The sequence below is a fragment of the Neolamprologus brichardi genome, chromosome 3 (genome assembly GCF_056152115.1).
Source record: "Neolamprologus brichardi isolate AB-2024 chromosome 3, ASM5615211v1, whole genome shotgun sequence".
Lineage (NCBI taxonomy): Eukaryota > Metazoa > Chordata > Actinopteri > Cichliformes > Cichlidae > Neolamprologus > Neolamprologus brichardi.
In genome coordinates, this window is record NC_142106.1 from 61,598,830 (window position 1) to 61,619,785 (window position 20,956).

Here is a 20,956-nt window from a genome sequence, read left to right on the forward strand (position 1 = left end):
TGGGCGTTAAGGCGTCTGGGAAGGGATCTCAAAACTGGATTATAGATGGCAGAGAGTTGGTGTCGTAAACCACCGCCTCTGTTCAAAGATGGTCGCTCACAGTGGACATAGATGGCTTCTTTCACTCCTCTTTCAAACCATCTGTCCTCTCTGTCCAAAATGTGAACATTGGCATCCTCGAAAGAGTGTCCTTTATCCTTAAGATGCAGATGGACAGCTGAATCTTGTCCTGTGGAGGTCGCTCTTCTGTGTTGTGCCATGCGCTTGTGAAGTGGCTGTTTGGTCTCTCCAATGTAGAGGTCTGGGCATTCCTCGCTGCACTGTACGGCATACACCACATTGTTAAGTCTGTGTTTTGGCGTTTTGTCTTTCGGGTGAACCAGTTTTTGTCTGAGTGTGTTGCTGGGTCTGAAGTACACCGGGATGTCATGCTTGGAGAAAACCCTCCTGAGTTTCTCTGATACACCGGCTACATAGGGGATGGCAATGTTGTTGCGCCTGTCCTTCTTATCCTCCCTCGCTGGTGTCTGATCTTCTTTTCTGTGCCTCTTTGCTGACTTTAAAAACGCCCATTTAGGATAGCCGCACGTTTTGAGTGCTTCCTTTACATGTGTGTGTTCCTTCTTTTTCCCTTCAGGCTTAGAGGGAACATGTTCTGCCCGGTGGTGTAGGGTCCTAATTACTCCAAGTTTGTGTTCCAGAGGGTGATGGGAGTCAAACAGGAGGTACTGGTCCGTGTGTGTGGGCTTCCGGTAAACTTCGATGTTGAGGTTGCCATTCTCTTCAATGTGCACAGCGCAGTCCAGGAAAGGCAAACAGTCATCCTTCGTGTCTTCCCTGGTGAACTTGATGTTTTTATCCACAGCGTTGATGTGCGCAGTGAAGGATTCCACTTCTTGTGTCTTGATTTTGACCCAGGTGTCGTCTACATATCTGTACCAGTGGCTGGGCACTCTTCCTTTGAAAGAGCCAAGGGCCTTCCTTTCCACTTCCTCTATGTAAAGGTTGGCTACAATAGGTGACACGGGGGAGCCCATGGCACAGCCATGTTTTTGTCTGTAATAGCCTTCGTTGTATTTGAAATATGTGGTGGTGAGGCAGAGGTCTAACAGTGTGCAAATCTGATCGGGTGTGAAGTTGGTCCTGTCCTCCAAGGAGTTGTCTTCTTGTAGTCGTTTTCTGACAGTCTCCACTGCCTCCGTGGTGGGTATGCAAGTGAAGAGAGAGACTACATCAAAGGACACTATGGTTTCATCTGGATCCAGCGTAAGTTTCTGGACCTTGTCAGTGAAGTCGGTGGAGTTCTTGATGTGGTGTGGGGTGTTCCCCACGAGAGGAGCAAGGATGGTAGCAAGGTGTTTTGCAATGTTATAAGTGGCTGAGTTTATGCTACTGACTATGGGTCTGAGTGGGACAGCTTCCTTGTGGATTTTTGGAAGTCCGTAAATGCAGGGTATGGCATCCCCTGGGTAAAGGCGGTGATAAGTAAGGCGGTCAATGATTTTGTCCTTTTCCAAGTCTTGAAGGCAAGCTATAACTTTCTTTTTGTAGCTGCTTGTGGGGTCTCGCTTTAAGGCTTCGTAGGTATTGTTGTCACTGAGGAGAGTAGTGATCTTTGTATGGTAATCTGTAGTGTTTAGGACCACGGTGCATCTTCCCTTATCCGCTGGTAAAACAGTGATGTTGTGGTCTTTGCTCAGGGAAGCGACGGCCTTCTTTTCCTGTATTGTGAGGTTGGACGGAGGGACTTTGGCACTGGAGAGGGTGGCTGAGACTTTCATCCTGATTTGCTCTGCTTCTGTCTGTGATAATTTATTAATCCGAATGGCAGATTCTGTGGCTGTGATGAGGTCCACTATGGGCAACTGTTGTGGAGAAATGGCAAAATTGAGACCTTTGGCTAATACTCTCTTTTCAGGTTCAGTGAGATTCCTGTCTGAAAAGTTCTTAACCCATTTCTCCTGACTGTCTTCAGGTGTGTTTTCTTCTATGGGTTGTGTAGGTTCAGATTCAGAATGAGGAGTGTGTGTTTTTGAAAGCAAGGTGTGAAATTTCCTGCGTTGTCTTTCTTTTCCTTTCGAGTGTTGGGCCCGCTGAGCCTTGTCCACAAACTTGTAAACCTCTTCTAAGATTGGAGAGGGTAGAAGTGTTTCCAGTTCCTGCAGAGTCTGGCTGATCTTGATCTGGAGGGCATCTATAGTGAAATGGACCTGTCTTATCCTTTCACTTAAAAGGTGATTTTGCGCTCTCTGTAGAATCAAGTCTGCTCTGTATCCCCTGACAGTGGATCCAAGGCGCAGGCTCTTGGGAACAACTCTGGTTTGTCTGCATCTTAGGTTGAAACGGAGATGGTTCCTATAATCCGCTAGTTTCCTTGATTCCCTTTCATACTCCCGCACCAGTTGAAGGGTGTTCCTCCCAAAATGTACGGCAATATGTCTGTGAAGGTTCTCAGTCATCCAGGTCATCGTAGTCAAAGGAGCTTGCAAAGAAAAGCGATGACATAAGTCCCCTCTAAATCTTCCCTCTCGGTCTTTCTGCCGCTGTCTCTAAAACATTGATATTGATGGTGTAATCCCCAGTAGGGCCCTGTTTGCAGCAGTAATCCATTCGCCCTTTTCGTCATGGTTATTTTTATGGTCATTTGGTTTTAGTCTTAGTGTTTTCAAGGTATTAGTTGTTAAGTAAAAGCAATTCAGCTGGAACATCATTTAGAGCTTTCATGTCATGAGGTTTGAAATATGGTTGATAAATCAGACAGAAATATAAGAGTGATACACAGAGAGGATTTATTATCAGGGACAAACACTGGCCGGTGAGCTTGAGCTTTGTACTGCATGTATAACTTGGACTTTATAGATGTCTGACTCATAAGAACACCTGTGATTGTCCAAGTAGATGCTCTGTCTCAGCACACTTTTCTAGGTTTTTCCATAGTATGTGGGCAGCACTAACTGTCAGGAGCATTCATGTGAAATGTTCACTGGCAGGGCTTGTTTTTCGTTGGTTTAACAATTCCTAATAGCCCGCGCTCAAATACACATGTATATATGTCTTAAAATACTTGAAATAAATATAATCTCCAACTAAGTTTGATAAATGACTGATGCTTTTTCAAGCACCCTTGACTCCACCTAACCCATAGACATGTACTGTTAACACATATGGGTCAAATGGACAGATAAGCTTTGGGTCATACAGCAGCGTCAGTCGAAGATCGTTCAGTTCAGTGTTATTTATATAGTGCCAAATCACAACAACAGTTTATATTGTAAGGCAAAGACCCTACAATAACGGAGACCCTACAATAATGGAGACCCTACAATAATGGAGACCCTACAATAACGGAGACCCTACCATAACGGAGACCCTACAATAACGGAGACCCTACAAAAACGGAGACCCTACAATAACGGAGACCCTACAATAATGGAGACCCTACAATAACGGAGACCCTATAATAATGGAAACCCTACAATAAGGGAGACCCTACAATAACGGAGACCCTACAATAACGGAGACCCTACAATAATGGAAACCCTACAATAATGGAGACCCTACAATAACGGAGACCCTACAATAATGGAGACCCTACAATAATGGAGACCCTACCATAATGGAGACCCTACAATAACGGAGACCCTACAATAATAAAGACCCTACCATAATGGAGACCCTACAATAACGGAGACCCTACAATAATGGAGACCCTACCATAATGGAGACCCTACAATAACGGAGACCCTACAATAAAGAAGACCCTACAATAACGGAGACCCTACAATAATGGAGACCCTACAATAACGGAGACCCTACAATAACGGAGACCCTACCATAATGGAGACCCTACAATAACGGAGACCCTACCATAATGGAGACCCTACAATAACGGAGACCCTACAATAATGGAGACCCTACAATAACGGAGACCCTACAATAATGGAGACCCTACAATAACGGAGACCCTACAATAAAAGAGAACCTACAATAACGGAGACCCTACAATAACGGAGACCCTACAATAATGGAGACCCTACAATAACGGAGACCCTGCAATAATGGAGACCCTACAATAACGGAGACCCTACAATAACGGAGACCCTACAAAAACGGAGACCCTACAATAATACACAGTGGTGCAAGGATGTCATGGAGTCAAACGGACAGAAGAACTGTTTGTGTGATCAACAAACCAAATCATTCTTAGAGATCAGATCCTGACTAATAGAGGGTTTTTAGGAGTACTCATTTTGATGGTTGGTGATTTAAAAATCAGTGTTTTTTCCTTTAAGCCGGGAGTATAAATAGACTTTCCCAACATTTGTTATGTGTAGGTGTCTACTCGGCTCTGTCTTGTTCCAACCACGTTTCGCCAACATTAACACCCAAAACATGGCTGACAGGTGCTTCTCTTTTCTCTTCTTTACTTTTAAATTTGAATTTATCGGGCATTATAAATTCTGATACCAGAAGATTGTCAAAAAGCTAATATTGGCTGATACTCGATGGTTCTCTTAGAAATTGATTTGGCACTCAGCAGCGTGCTGGCAGGCTTTGAATAGATGCTTCAAATGTCTTTCATGAGTCTGTAAACTGAATGTGAAGCATGACCAAATTAACCGATTATTATGCAGTTAAACACATAATGATAAAACACATAATGTTCCTGATTACAGCCCAGATGACATCCCAAATAAAACAACGTTAGAGAGACTTCATTGCTTTTCATATTTGCAGTAAATCCACAGCACAGTCTGGCTGTACTGGTCTGGATGTTCCTCCGACTCTCTCACCTCCATCAGAGAGTTGCATTGTTTGAAGCCACTCTCCTATTCCTATGCTTAATCTCAATCCACAGCTACCCAACTGATGGGGTTTAGGGAGAGCTGTGTGATGTTAATCTGTCCCCCCTCCAGCCGGCTTTACATCTATATGCATCACTCTGTGTTCATGCTGACTGTATGCTGCTGCATTTCTGATATTTTACTGTAATCATCTTCACAGCCAGTCTTTTAATAATCAGTTGGTTTGATATTATTCTTTTCCCAGCTGATCTCTTTATAGTAAAGGTTACATTTGATTGGTTGTCCCAGTCTAGTGTCTGTAATCGATATAGTAAGGTGTTTGGTGTTTTGGTGCTTTGGTAAACAGAACAAGCAAATGCAGCTTTATTACCACTCGCTCCAGTACTGACTCTCCAGTACAGACCCAGTGTACATGGATGTTGAGTAAGCACTGCTGTTTGATGCTGAACTGGGACTACTAATATCCTAGATTAGAGCATTATAATCTGGTTGCTGTGGTATTATGGGGTGCTCATGAAATATGCCAATCCTGTCACCATGGTAACCAGGAGAATCCACTGTAGGAATCCGTGGCAGGGTCTCGTCTGGATGTGCAGTGATACACAGTGGTTAGTAACACAGTAGAAACAGACACAGGATACATTAAACGCAGTTTGTACTCATGAGTAAACCTGATTGTCCTGACCTGGGCAAATAATCATGAAAGGGTCAACCTGACATCAGGCTGTGTTGTCACAGTGATGTGGTCCAAAGTCGGAAGCTTGCCAGAGTACAGCAGATGTTAGTTTGCTTTAGTTATGCAAGGAGGAAAGATCCCCCAAAGAAGCTTAGCCCTGAGACAGAAACTGTCTGCCACCATATCGTCTCACAGGAGTCAACAGGAAGTCCTTAATGATGCAGTCGCACTTCTCAGAATCTGCTCAGTGATGTTTGCATCAAAAGCATATTTGGCTGTACCCACCACCACAGACCACCACAGGCCACCACAGACCACAGACCACCACAGACCACAGACCACTACAGTCCACCACAGACCACAGACCACCACAGACCACCACGTACCCACCACCACAGACCACCACAGACCACAACAGACCACCACAGACCACAGACAACCACAGACCACCACAGACCACAGACCACTACAGTCCACCACAGACCACAGACCACCACAGACCACCACGTACCCACCACCACAGACCACCACAGACCACTACAGTCCACCACAGACCACAGACCACCACAGACCACCACGTACCCACCACCACAGACCACCACAGACCACCACAGACCACCACAGACCACAGACAACCACAGGCCACCACAGACCACAGACCACCACAGACCACCACAGACCACCACAGACCACCACGTACCCACCACCACAGACCACAACAGACCACCACAAACCACCACAGACCACCACGTACCCACCACCACAGACCACCACAGACCACCACAGACCACTCTTTCTGCTATCCAAACACATATTATCACGTACCAGTGCTGTGTCCTTTTTACACATTACAGTATATGGAGGAAGTGGGTTAGAAGCACAAATGTGTTTGTATGAAATACAATCATTATAGATGTGAAGTGTGGCAGTGATCAAGGGATGGTTGTTTGCATATTTACCATGAAGTTTGTGCTGTTTCATTGTATTTTGAGAGTCTGTGTGTAACATCGGGGAAGTCAGCGCTCTGATGCTCTGTCAAACCAGATGATGAGAAAGCTGATTTGTAGAACTCAGAGTACTTTACAGACGTAAGAAATAACCATGTTTTCTTTACTGCTGAACCACTTATCTTAGTGCAAACTGGTCCCCATTTGTACTCATAAGATTTATCGCATTAATGTTAATCATCGGATAAATCTACCAGACAGCTGGCAAACTGAGTGAGCTAACCAACGGAGACACAAACTGCAATAACATGAACTTTACTGTCACCATCATATGCCTTATCATGTCTGGCTTATATTAATATTTTCAAATATATCTCCAGGTCTGCGTTTTTGCTGATTTTGAAGAGTGAGCTCAATAAATTTTGCTTGAAAGTTTTCATTCTCCATTAGGTCTGTTTTTTTAGATGCTAGCTGAATATGACTCTGTGTTCAACATTAGCACCTTTTTCTGCAGTACAGTGGGAGTTTTTCTGTCACGGCTGAGCCGAGCGATAATTTGAATTCACTGTCAGGACTAAGAAGTAAAGACTAGAGGACGTGGACCCCAGACAAAGCAATGGGGTGCCAATAGGTGTTATATTAGTGTTACTAGCTGGAGGCTGGGTGTTTTCTTTGCATCTCCATCAGATTCTCTACCTTCACCAAACACATTTCCTTCTCATCTCTTAAACAGCGCTGTGGGCGTTTGGCCTGTTATTTTAGGCAAGCTCACCGTCCCTCCGATAACATTTTCCTCTCTGTTTTGCTTTTTTTGAGATGCCTGGCTGAAATGAAATTGTACTCACACATATTTAATTAAACAGAGCTAGGGTCAAAACCCAGTGAGGTAATCCTCTCCCCGTCTGGATCCAGGCCAGGCAGCAGCACTGACAAATACAAGTGGATAGATATTGCTCTGGTGTGTGTGTGAGTGAGTGTGTGTGTCTCTGCTTTCTGATTGTGCAGCACTTTATCATCATACATAATGTGTTTGCATTGAGAACATAGATTGTACTGGACTACAAGTGAACTCTAATGTTATTGTGTCAGAACTGGCACTTACTTAAAGCAGAGGTACTCTCCACTGCAGCGTGCATTTGGATCATGTTCAGCTGAGCTGCTGAGAGGAAGGAGAGTCAGGAAGGAGACGCATCGCAGCCTGACACACGCTGTGGCAGATTTGGAAAAGCAACCATCCAATCAGGGGCTGGTTGCTGTGGATGCAACAGAGCAGAGGCACCACTCAGATACTGGGTGGGTTGAGGTTCAGGTCGCACAGAGAGAAGAAACCACTATGTCCTCACAGCTATACAGCGTCGCACCCAGAGATGTACAGCCTGGCAGACCAGGAGACACCAAGACCATTGTAAACACATGGAGGGGATGTTTAACAGGCTGGGAGCACCAGAGGTGATCCACAGGAACCAGGGCGAGACGTTTGAATCCTGTGTGTTTGCAACCGTATGTGACGGCTGTGACGACATATGTTTAGTTTGAGGTGCTGTAGTTGTCGATTTTTTACACATCTTTGAAATATTTATATTTGAAATATTCGGAGACGCTCTTGTGCAAAGGTAATATTAAAAGGTTGTAGCAGAAAGTAAGATAAAAGACAAAAATATGAAAATAGTAATAACACAAGAGCGTGTATGCTTCTTACTGGCTAAATGTGACATATGGCATGTACGGGGTGGGCACAGCTCTCCCAGTAACATTAACAGTCTGAGCTGCTTTTTTGAGTCCTCTTGTTACCCAGCGGGAATTCCCCAACACTGACTCCTGATTGGACAGACGGGCTTTACAGATGTTGCAGGAATATGCCCAATGCTTAATACTACAACATCTGGCCCATAAAACCACCTCGTTGTGACCAGACAGTGACAGCAGCACGTCCAGGACCAAGGCCTCGATCTACTTTAGGTTCAGGGTCACTGGTGTTTTCTTCCAGCGTATCATAAAACAACACTTGTTTGTTTGTTTTGTTCATGTTGTCACTGCATGTCAGTTTATACTGACTTTCTTATTAACTCTAAAAGGCTGCTTACGCTGGAGGAAATTTGGTCCTCGCTTTGCTTTGTACTTGCAGTTGCCAAGGAAACCAGTATCTTCCACACTGTCAAAAGTCATTCAGTGGTGTCCTCTCACTCATAGTTTAATCAGGAACTCACTTTACATTTGAATCAGCAGTGGCCCACTTCTGAAATAAATCTCACATTTGTCATACACTACAAACCATCTGGAGGTAAATACATTTTCCATCAGCATTATTTTGATAGATGATGGGCATTAGTATGTAAACCATCAGCTGTGACACCTGTGTTTCATTCAGATGTCGGTCCAGCCTGTCAGACTCGTCTTTGGTGAAGGAGACATCCATATCTGTCAGTGTTACTAAGGTCTGACACTGCAGAAGACTTTCTGCAGGGTTCTCATTTCGAAGCAAAATCTAAGCATAAACCTTATCTACATCTTTGTTTCCATAGCAACACAACCCTCCTGTGTCTATAGTTCATAGTTTATTTTGAAAGCAGTTGTGTGATAGTGTAGCTTGTTTTTTATGGACACACAGTGTCGTCCACACCTCTAACTGAGATCTGTTTATCACTGATGGATACAAGCTGAATATGTTCAATATTTAATCCCAGATCTGTGCTTCAGTACCTGACTGCACCCTATACTGCATCACGTTCGTCTGTTAGACTGTATGTGCTGTTGCACGGCAGTTCATTTATGAGCTAACATTAAGCTGCTGGGTCTCTTGTGTTTGTTTTCATTTGTCAACACACTGATGATACCTGATGCTGGTTCTACCTGAGACCAGTTTGGTGGTTTCCACTGTTATCATAGAGGCAGCTCTGGTTGTGAGTCCACCTCTTGCCCGGACGTTGCATCTCTCCCTGTGCTTCTCTGAGTGCTCCTACTTTATTCTATTTTTTTTTTTGAGTTAACTGATGTTTGGTTGTGAATATGAGTGTGAACAGTTGTTCTCTGTGACAGTCCAGCCACCTGCCCAGGGTGTAGCCTGCCTCTCACCCTAAGACAGCTGAGACAGGCTCCAGTCCCACTGTGACCTTGAACTGGATATGGATGGATGGATGGTTGGATGTATAGATGGTTGGATGTATGGATGGTTGAATGGATGGATGGTTGGATGTATGTATAGATGGATGGATGGTTGAATGTAGGGATGGATGGATGGATGGATGGATGGTTGAATGTAGGGATGGATGGATGGATGGTTGAATGGATGGATGGATGGATGGTTGAATGAATGGATGGATGGTTGGATGTATGGATGGTTGAATGGATGGATGGTTGGATGTATGTATAGATGGATGGATGGTTGGATGTAGGGATGGATGGTTGGATGGATGGTTGAATGAATGGATGGATGGTTGGATGGATGGATGGATTTATGTATGGCTGGATGGATGGTTGAATGTATGTATGGATGGATGGATCGTTGGATGAGTGGATGAATGGATGGATGGTTGGATGAATGGATGGATGGTTGAATGGATGGATGGTTGGATGAATGGATGGATGGATGAATGGATGGTTGAATGAATGGATGGATGGTTGGATGTATGTATCGATGTATGTATGGCTGGATGGATGGTTGGATGAATGGATGGATGGTTGGAGGGATGGATGGATGGATGGATGGATGGATGGTTGGATGAATGGATGGATGGATGGATGAATGGATGGATGAATGAATGGATGGATGGTTGGATGTATGTATCGATGTATGTATGGCTGGATGGATGGTTGGATGAATGGATGGATGGTTGGAGGGATGGATGGTTGGGTGGATGGATGAATGGATGGTTGGATGGATGAATGGATGTATGTATGTATGGATGGATGTATGGATGGTTGGATGTATGGGTGGATTAAAGAGGGGTGTGTGAGGATTTTTAATGGCTACACTTTGTGCAGACCAAGTGCTCCGTCAGCTACCTCCTGTGGTTCACGTACACACAGAAGCATGTAGATTACATCTTTCCCCACTGCAGTAACATAAAGTAGTACAAGTGGCTTTACTCCCCGTCCCCCTCCCTCCCACAGATAGTGAGCCATATGGCGGACGGCAGATTAAAAATGTTTGTGCCTGCCCTGCCCATTGGATTACCAGCCCACTAATGGGGTATGAGTGTGTGTGAGACTGGGGGTGGGGGATTCTGCAGACCTTAGAGATAAAGAAAAGTACTGACTTTCCTGCGTGGCCTGTTTAAGTGTGCTTGAACAGGTAGTTCTAACTCTGGCTTTGTTTCTTTGTAACATATGTACCCATGTAGCCATTTTTTGTCCTCCAAAATGAATGAATGACAGTAAAAAAAAATACCCTCATTAAGTAAATTACAAGGAGGAGAAGTGAAACTGAGAAGTGTTTTGGATCTAACTGCAGATGTTTCAGTAAGGTCAGGATTCATTTTCCACTTCCACGAGTGAGCTCGGGTCCACAGATGGTTTCTGACTTACTCTTTGTTACTCCGGGAATTAAAGGCCTTGTGCTGATATCACAGCTCTTCCATTGCCCAGGTGTAGCTAATAATATATAGCTTCGTCAGTTTTTTATGAACTTAACTCTTCATAGGCCGCTCATCAAAATACTTGGTGACGAGTGTGAAGCAGCAGGAAGGAGAATTAGCCCCTCCCCCTCACCTGTCAGGTATCGGGGGGGTGTTTGCAAGGAAACTGAAGCAAAAGGAAATCTTAATTAAGGCCATGAGTGTTCTCTTTTATACCTGAATGACACCATGACCGTTACAACAATGTAATAATATGTACTTGAGTATTGTGTGTATTTAGTTTGTTCTAGCACATCTCAGCCTCTTTGCCTGCCCGTCTCTGCTCCAGCTGACAAATCAAAGGTGAAAAAAGACGTTTGTAATGAAAGATTGTACATTTATTTCCTGATGCAACTGGCCTGGTGTTTTCACATAGGACGCATCGTTCTTCTTGCTTTCGATCTTCTGGGCAGACTAACAGCCTCCACCACTACCTCAGACACCAGACTGCACTCATATGTTTGTCCCTTATAGAACTGGATTTCCTGGATATGCTCCAAATTGCTCAGATTGGACTGGTTTTCACTTTTTGCAGGATCCACTTCACTGACCGTGTTCCTCACCCTTCATTTAAATGATTTCTTTCTAGTCACTTTCTAATGGTTCATTCATAGAAAACCCCAGAGCTCCTTCTCATGGGCTTGCACTGGCCCTCCACAATGAGAGGTCTTTCTCCCTACGCTAACATATTCAGTGAATGGTTTAGCTGATCTGTTTAACAGTGAGGTTATTGTGTGAGTCGTGGCCTAGAGGAGTGCAGAGAGAATGAGGACATTTACCTCGCTGATGTCCCACACGAGGGCACAACACGGCCACGTCTGAAGCTTCGGTTAGACAGCACGCCATTAATTGTGCTGCCATGAAAAGGTCTGTGTGGCTTTTAATTTGCATTCAGTCCATCAGGATCAATACGTCGCTGCTCTGGGCTACGGGCTGACATAGACCTGCATTAGGACAACATGTCTGCTTCCATTAAACAGTGATTGACGTAAAGGTTGGAGACCACGGTGCCACAGAAAAGTCACCGAGAGCGAGGGACGAGTGTAAACATCCCTCGTGTGAGCTTTAGCTTCTGTTTGTGTGGCTTTAATCTGACTGGGCCGATGATCTAAGTAGTGACAAACGGTCAGTGTGCTGCCCTCAACACTGTTTGATCCAGGACAGCACTTTAGCACCGGAAAAGTTTAATGTCCACTATGGATGATGGTATGTAGCAGAAGGTCACATCAGGCTGCAACACAACCAGCCTATCTAAGGCCCTGAAACTGAGTGTGCGCTGTTATGTAGTGATAGAGGATAGTGGGCGGAGCTTCTTTGATGCCTCACAATGTCCAGAGAACAGTCTGTGTATGACAGCAGGTGTGACACAGGAGCAGTTAATGTGAACACCTGTAGCTCTCGTGGAGCACACCGACGCTCGGACGCTCTCATGACGCCACGCTAACATGTTGTTGTTGTTTTAGGCTGTTCCCAAACACAGTCAAGTGGAAGCTGCAGAGGTTTTTATCACTCTTATTGGAAAACAAATGTATATATGAACAGAAATCAGGCCCGTGTTTGCCTCATAATGCTTGCCGTGTCTGCGGTGGTCCTGCCTTGTTTAGCATGCCACCCACTCACCACCACCTCTCCTCCCTCGTCATGCATAGCTGGGCTGGTGGGTGTAAAAATAGCCGGGTTGGAGGGGGTGGAATACGAGGGGTTGTTAGTCAATGCTCATTGAGTTGGATCCTCTAATGAGGAAACAGTAGCTCTCTGCTGCCTGTACTTACAGGCGTCCAGTCGAGTGGAGCAACCAGGACAGGACAGGTCACTGCTGGATGGTAGCCTGTAAGCTTTTAGGGGGAGGGGGGACGGGGATTATCAAAGTGATTAACTCACTTAGAGTCCTTTACATTCTGATGAAACAGACTTATATACGTTGAACCATGGGCAACACAGCCGTGTGTAAGGTGTGCGGCTCAGACAAGGGCCTGAGGAGCGCTGGCAGCCCGGCTCAGCTGGACCAGAATGCTTTGCCAGACTTCTACTGCATGGAGCATTTTCCTGTGCAGCGTCCTGTGATCCTGGTAAGAGCTCACACTGACAGGCGCAGTAGACACTGACAGGACGCTCCTGCAGCGCTTTGTTTCAGACGTATTTCAGGAAATTCAAGTAACTTTTAAGAAGTTTATTTTGGTCTCTGTCAGGATTCTTTGTTGCTCACCTTCTTTTTGTCATTACACTAGCTACCTCTGCACACTCTGTGTTTGAGTTCGATGTAAACAGATATGGACAGACATGTGTCTCTGTTTGTGTGTGCATGGTTTTGGCGCTCCGCTCTCTTCAAAGGCCGGTGTGTGTGTTCATAAAGTGTCCCAGCACAGCAGCATGTGGGCTCTTGTATCTCATTTGAAAAGCAGTGTAATCACTTCAGCAGCTGTTGGGAACACAAGACCAGAAAATATCACTTCTGCAGTCTGGTGTCAGTTTCAGTGCGTGAACGTTTGATGTGTCAGTGAAACAGTTTGTTTGTGTCTTCATTCAGTTACTTGTGCAATAAGTGCGTCTAACACCGAGGTGGAAACATGAACGCACTCTGGTTCCTAATGTGTTTGCTGACAGTGGAAATTTAGCTTGGATTGACTCATTAAAGGCTCGTTTTGTCAGCTGTGAGTAGGTGACTACACCAGTCTTTGGAGCTCTGCCTTTGTTTCAAAGCTCAACCCTCAGAGATCAGCTGAGTAGCTATAAACACACGATTCCTAATATTTTCACCCCTGTCCAGCCATTGACTGATTCCTCCTGCTGTTCTCAGCATCAGGTTTCATGTAATCACTCAGGTATGACCTCACACTGACCCTTTTCTCCAGGAGTGGAACATTCCCACTGGTCCTGCTCAGTTTGGGTGTCGAGGGTTCGGTTTTCCTCAGCTTTGTCACAGAGCAAAGGAATATGTGTCTGACAGAACTACAGCAGCAACTTTATGCTCACGTGGAACCATTTTGGTAACTTTTATATTTATTTGGCAAATTCTGGTCAGTTTCTCAAACAGCTGCAGAGCGCCAACTCAACTGAACACGACTCAGCTGTCCATCCACACCTGAAGGAGACGGGCACTCTTTCCACGATGGAAATCACACTGTGACCTTTCACAGATGGACATGATGAAAATCACACTGTGACCTTTCACAGATGGACATGATGATCATAATGAATCTATCCGGTCAACACCTCCACTCTGCAGGCTTTTAGCATCTTTGAGGGCCTTGTTTTGGTTTAATATCGTTACTGTTTGGCTTCGACGCTGCTCTTTACTTTCTGTTTGTCTCATAAATGTGTTTTATACAACAACAGCCTTCCCTCGTCTGAGACACACATCCTGTTTTTAGACGTGGACAGCTCAGTGTCTCGACCTGTGAACTTTGGCCTCCTCTTACTCTGACATGTTGCAGTGAAGTGCTTGAAAGGTGCCTCCTCCTGCTGCTTTAACAAGGAGCAGTTTATGCTCCAGGTCCTACTTTGGTGGTCCGGATGTTAAAATGGTAAATGGTCTGTATTTATATAGCGCTTTACATATCCAGTCATCTACACATTCACACACTGGTGATGGCAGCTACATTGTAGCCACAGCCACCCTGGGGCGCACTGACAGAGGTGAGGCTGCCGGACACTGGCAGCCTTGATTGGCTGGGAACAGTCGTGTTCAGTTCAGCTACCATTAATGATGATAGTGATGAAACATCAGACTGATGACTGTCAGAATGTAATGGCATTCATGCCAACTCGACCACCACCCTGGTGTTTGTGTCAGCGGCACAAACAGAGCAGCACCAGGGTGCAGTTGCTAATAAACACAGATACTGTTGTTCCATCCAGCTAATGTTTGTGTTTATTTATAAGCCTTGTTTTTAATCCAGGCTAAATGTCCTCGTTAATAAAACCATAATCTGGAGGTTAGTTGGGTCAGTTTAGGTTAAATAGCTGCTTAGGTGGAGAGTTACTGGATGACTTTGTCTGCACCTCTTTATAACTGTTTTATTTGTCACTGCCTAACTTTAGTGTTAACATAATCAGTTCTCACACATGAAGGCCAAACTCGTTATTGGACTTTTAAAAAGTAGTAAAAACGTGTAGTTTTCAGCTGCCTTTTAGTTCGTTTTAGGGTCCAAAGTGAATCAGCAGGGCTTGGAAAACGAACAGCCACAGTTTGAAGAAATGACCACAGATCAAGTTTGTGAACAGGATGAGTTAGCGAGCGTCGTGTAAAGTTAAACATTTAGAAATCATTCAAAAGGAAGTGTTTTTGGCTTCATCTGAAACAGCCTTGTCACTATGGTTACCGTGTCACTATGCTTGTCTCCATGGTAACTGAAGGGGTATGGCCTTAGCACGAGCAGCTCACAGTTTTCGTGTTGGGCTCCTGATGATGTCATGAAGACACGAGCAGAGAACAGACACGGTGTCGGTGATGTTGTCACAGACAGCAGCTTTCGAAGGACGACGGCTGCTGCAGTTCCCACCTTCTCTCCAGTGTTTCTCATGCAAAGCCTCGCTCGTCTGAAGGTCCTGTTGGTCTTCATGTCGCTATAGCAACCAGCCAGCGGCAGAGATGATTAGGGCATGATGTGTGTCGGCAGTGAGGATACTGTCAGGCTTCACTGTGTGAACATGAAGTATCTAAGCTTCTCTGTGCTGTGCTTTGATTCAGAAAACTGGGGAAGAAATGTGAGATATTACAGCAACACAGATCTAAGTGTTAACAATATATTTACAGTGATATATCATTTTATTAGTGATAGATAGTAAGATGGCTTAATTTCCCTGTGGTAGAGAGCATCTCTGGGTCGTATATACTAATGAATATCTGATGAAATCGGGACTATTCTAGCTCGGACGGCAGCACAGCGTGGGGAGAAAAAGTGATGCAGTGCAGTTCCCTGCAGTAGCAGGTGGTAGTTGGCTGCAGGTGAGCTGGAAATATCAAGGCTGTGTCTGAAGCAGGTATCACTGCTGCAGTGTCAGTGATGTTCTCTCTGTGCTTGTCTGTGCACATGAACGGCTGCCATTCAAACTCTTTGGCAAACCTTGATGGCTAATAATAGATCCTCCTGAAAATAAGCAGCGTCAGAGAAACAGCAGCGTTGGTGCTGCATTTGACCCCTGAACTCCTCCAGCAGTGCAGTAAACATCAGCAGTGTTGGTGCTGCGTTTGACCCCTGAACTCCTCTAACAGTGCAGTAAACATCAGCAGTGTTGGTGCTGCGTTTGACCCCTGAACTCCTCCAACAGTGCAGTAAACATCAGCAGTGTTGGTGCTGCGTTTGACCCCTGAACTCCTCCAACAGTGCAGTAAACATCAGCAGTGTTGGTGCTGCGTTTGACCCCTGAACTCCTCCAACAGTGCAGTAAACATCAGCAGTGTTGGTGCTGCGTTTGACCCCTGAACTCCTCTAACAGTGCAGTAAACATCAGCAGTGTTGTTCTGCAGCAGGAGCAGAGAGCTTGATTTAACTTGGTGGAAAATGCTGAATCACTCCTCACAGTGCTGCTCTGTTTCCAACTGCATCAGCATCCAAGAACAGGGAACGTCCTTCACAGCAGGGACGTTCCTGTGCACTGAGGGAGATCAGGTGGAAAATGCACTGATGATGCTTTGTGCAGCGTGATTTTTGGCACTAATTTAGACTTTTTATGGAAAACTTACAAATAGATCATTGCTATTGATGAAGGCACAAAAGCCTTTTGCAGATCGAGGTGTTTTTCTTTAAATGCAAACATAATTACTGAAGGATGGCGCTCCAGGGGCCTCGTGTCGTCATGCGATGTTCTCAGGCAGCCAATCAAGTATGTGTTTTGTAAAGTGTGCTTCTTCTCTGTTTCTTCCAGTCGGACAGTAACACAAGTTTCCTGCGAGCAGCCAGAGCGGGGAACGTTGACAAGGTTTTGGAATACCTGAAAGGGGGTGTGGACATCAGTACCTGCAATCAGGTAGGAAAACACAGACACATCCACACAAGCAGATCTGCTGTCTATCTACACTAATGGCTGCACAGTGTGGACAAAAAAGAACATCCATCAGGCTTTTGCCTTGGTGCATGCTGGGTAGTTTTTACTTTTTGTCCAACTGCCAATATATTAGGGATGCACCGATACCGGTATCGGGTATCGGTATCGGTGCATCCCTACAATATATCGATTGTTTCTTCTGAATTGGTGTTTCTGATCGATTTGGCTTCTCTGTAGAATTAAAAATGGCCAGAGTCTGTAAGCTTAAGCACAAAACTTCACCAAGTAGCTTCTGTGGGTTTGTCTCTAAACATAATCAGAATTTCAGCAGCGCTAACGTCAGAGAGCAGGAGACAATCAGGCAGAGCTCTTTGTTTCTGTCAGGTGACCCGTTTGACTGCTCTGCCGCGGCTCGTAGGTCACACGTATTTACCTGTTTACCAAATAAACAATGTAAACTTGACCCACTGTCACAGGAAACCGTGTCAGTGGGGACTCACAACCACTGAAACTGTTGTTATGTAAGCTTGGAGCGAGTTAACATGTTGTCACTTATCTTTGCTGTGGAGAAGCTTCAGGCTTCGCAGTCACAGCAGCATTTCAAAATCCAGTGGCCACGCCCCTTTCTATACATAGTCTGGTTCCAGGTGTTACCTGCAGCTCATCAGGTTGAACAGGTGACCCGTATGTTTTTGGTGTTTTCTGCCTTTCTCTCCCACATACGAGGCTCCCTGCTCGCCTGTGTCGTCTCAGCGCTGTTGGAGATGCATTGAACAAACAAAAACAATGAGCCCAGTGCTTTTTGTTGTTGTTTACTACACATGAATCCTTCTTAGGTTGTTCCAAAGCAGGTAGTGATAATCTTTCTTGTGTGATTGTATAATCAAATGATGTCCCTTCATTCCTGCGAGGGGGAAGTTTGATCCGAGGGAAGTGCTTTATTTAGGTCCGGTCATTATCTGCTCTCATGTATCAGGACTCCAGCCGTGGATGAGACGCTGAAAGCTGATAGGACGTAAACGGTGCTGCCCTGGCAACGGTCATAACGAGCAACACAGTAAACAGAAGAGTGGCTGGTGTCCATGTTGTGTGAAGATGGTTGTGTTATTGACATGTTGGCGTGACGTTGGCGTGGATCACTTTGTGTTTGGAAGATATTCTGAGCACTGACATCAAACTGTCTCTCTCGTAGCGCGTGCTGCTGTCAAGAACTTAACTGAGTGGCAAAGGCCAAACGCAGCTTCAGTGTTTTGAAGTAAATACACAAAACTAAACATCAGTCAAATCTGAACATCTCTGTATCCATGTCAAGAGACATGCAGCAAATGCTCGTCTCTTGCTTCCTACAAAGTCATTGACTCCTGCTGCTGAATCACTGTCTGCTCATCACACTGTGGATGTGTCACCGTGTAAAACCTCATAGATTGTGTGATTTTTGGCATCACAAACCTTGGATTTGATGAACTGGAAGGTTCTGGGCGCTCGCTGCTGTGACTAGCCGACTATTAGCAGAAGCTCAGGATTGGATCAAATGTGAACGTTCACACTCATGTGAACATTCAGAGGATTTGGCACAGTTACATTTTCCAACAAACCCTCCAGGAAGTATCACCCAACATAAAGTTATAAAACGTTTTTGCATATTTCAGTTCCTGTGGACAAAAGGAGGTGAGAGATGTTAGTGATGGAGAAGTGGGTGGAGCGGTCATGGAGCAGGACAAAGGGTGGGTGGGTGTAACAGGAAGAAAGGGCTCTCTGAGGTCATGGGCTGTTGTAACATCAGCTGATGCTCAACATAAGTGCAAAAAGACTTATTGTCCTTTGGGCAAAAGTAACCGAAAACCATTCATCTCTGCAATCTGATTGGTCAGAGTTTGAGACAAGTGATTCAAAAACAGCAGGACTAGAGCTGAAGCATATTCTTCTCTGCTACTTAACCAGCTGTGGAAAGCCTGATACAGGCTGCCAGATTCACCACTCACCTGTATAACCTTGTATACGGGGTCCCAGGACATTAGCTTCAGGGGGCTATCTGATGATAGGGGTGGGGGTGAAAATGGAGTGTTTATTTTTAGACTTTCAGAAAAAATGTTTACAAAGTTTACAGTGGGGTTTGTACCTGGTGGACTAGAGAGTTGGTCCCTGTGCCTTCGGGTAAGGATAGGACCCGGCCTTCATAGCCTCTGGTTGGGATGCTCAAGGGAGGATGATCCATCTTACTGAGAGCCTTCACTCCTCACCTTTACTCTGTGGAGGATATTCGAGCGTGCTGAGGAATGACGTGTGCGTTTGTTTTGTAGAGTTAGAGGCATTGGACCCTGTCCCATGGTGTGGTGGGTGCTTTGGGAGTATGAGCTGTTTGGTAACCATCGTCCACACACTGAAGGGATGTGATTTACACAAGCTCGTTACATCTCAGTGCCCTGCAAAGTTTAGTCTGCTCTGGTGCTCCTCAAACCAGCTTTCCTTCACCTGTAAGTCCCTCAGGAGAATTTGGATTCAGTTCCCTGTGTTAACACTTGGTGGCATGGTACAGTCCATGAGTTGTTGCATCCTTTTTGAATACCAGACACCAGCTGATGCTCGGGTTATTGGCTCTCACACAGGCCAACGTAACTGCAGAAACTGTTCATGTTCACATTAGACACATATGGCTCATCTCAGGTCTGGACTTTACTCTGTCTCTCTTTGAGCATATGTCACCTTCCTCCTCTATACTGTCTATTTTCAGCTACTCACCTACCCTGTTACAGTCCCCAAAACTATGAACTGCAGGTTGTTTGGTCCATCGATGCGATGCAGTCGGAGCTTTATGTTTATAGAAAGCTTCTCCTAAGAACTTTATTTTAGCCTAACGCCACTCGAACTGCTCGGACTTTGACCAAACACACACGAATCCCAACTAAACTGGTGTTTAAGACACTGTGGAAGTTTCCTCAGGAAGAGTCAGAGTGTGTAACATGGTGTGTTTATACAATGAGCATTTCTGTAAGTGAACATGATGATGAACACAATGAACCTTTGGCTCTTGTGTCACTTTCTAATCCTTAGTTTCGATGGTCTCCCACGTTTGTCCCACTAGTTCTGTTGAGTCATTGCACAGCTGCTCCACTCGTGACACTCATCCACTCATGCACTCGTGACACTCGTGCACTACAGATATTAACAGAAGTGATTTACAAGGTGAAACGTAATCTAAGAATCCACAGTTTCCATCACAAACCAGTATTAATACACCTACAACTTAAAAGCACGCACACACAACTATTTGTAACTTTATACCCAGAGCTGGACCTGATCCACATCAGCATAACTCAACATCTAATCCAACTGTCAGCCCGTCCTTGCACTACATGTGAGGCTGAAGCCTTTAACACTTTCAAGAGATGGACGCAGAGACAGAAGGGCAGGCACCCTTAGTGGGGCACCTAGACGAGGAGGTAATGCCTTCTGTTTCCCTTTGGAAACGCGTCTCTTTGTTGTCCTCGGGTCTTCACGTCTGACGTCTTTTTTCCAGAATGGTCTTAATGCGTTGCACCTGGCAGCCAAGGAGGGGCACATAGATCTGGTCCAGGAGTTGCTGGACAGGGGCGCGGCGGTGGACTCAGCCACAAAGGTAAGCTCATTTACCCACTCAGGGTAAAGTCACAGATACAGAGAGTCTCAGTTTGTATGGTTGATTAGCAGCGTGTATGTAAAGCTAACATCTTAACACATTAGAGAAGGTCATATAATAAATAATCAGCAGGTTGAGTCGAGTAAACAAAGAAGTAAACACAAAGTTAACATAACCAATGAGCAGTGTTGGGAAGCTTACTTTTAAAATGTATTCTGTAACGTATTCCGTTACGTTACTCAATGAGAGTAACGTATTCTGAATACTTTGGATTACTTAATATATTATCATGCTGTTTACAACTACATGAA

At 45.0% G+C, this 20,956-nt stretch overlaps 1 protein-coding gene across 3 annotated transcripts in view; it reads left to right on the forward strand.

Moving 5' to 3' along the window:
- Window positions 1-20,956, forward strand: part of ank2b (ankyrin 2b, neuronal) — a 113,774-nt gene that overhangs the window by 26,631 nt on the left and 66,187 nt on the right. For 2 of the 3 annotated variants that reach the window (XM_087838046.1, XM_087838049.1), the window contains exons 2-3: window positions 16,910-17,011; window positions 20,547-20,645. In XM_087838046.1, coding sequence (XP_087694172.1) covers window positions 16,910-17,011; window positions 20,547-20,645 — 201 coding nt within the window. Of the gene's footprint in view, window positions 1-12,777; window positions 13,111-16,909; window positions 17,012-20,546; window positions 20,646-20,956 lie in introns of those variants that run through there. The other variant, XM_087838047.1, reaches the window with a different exon arrangement.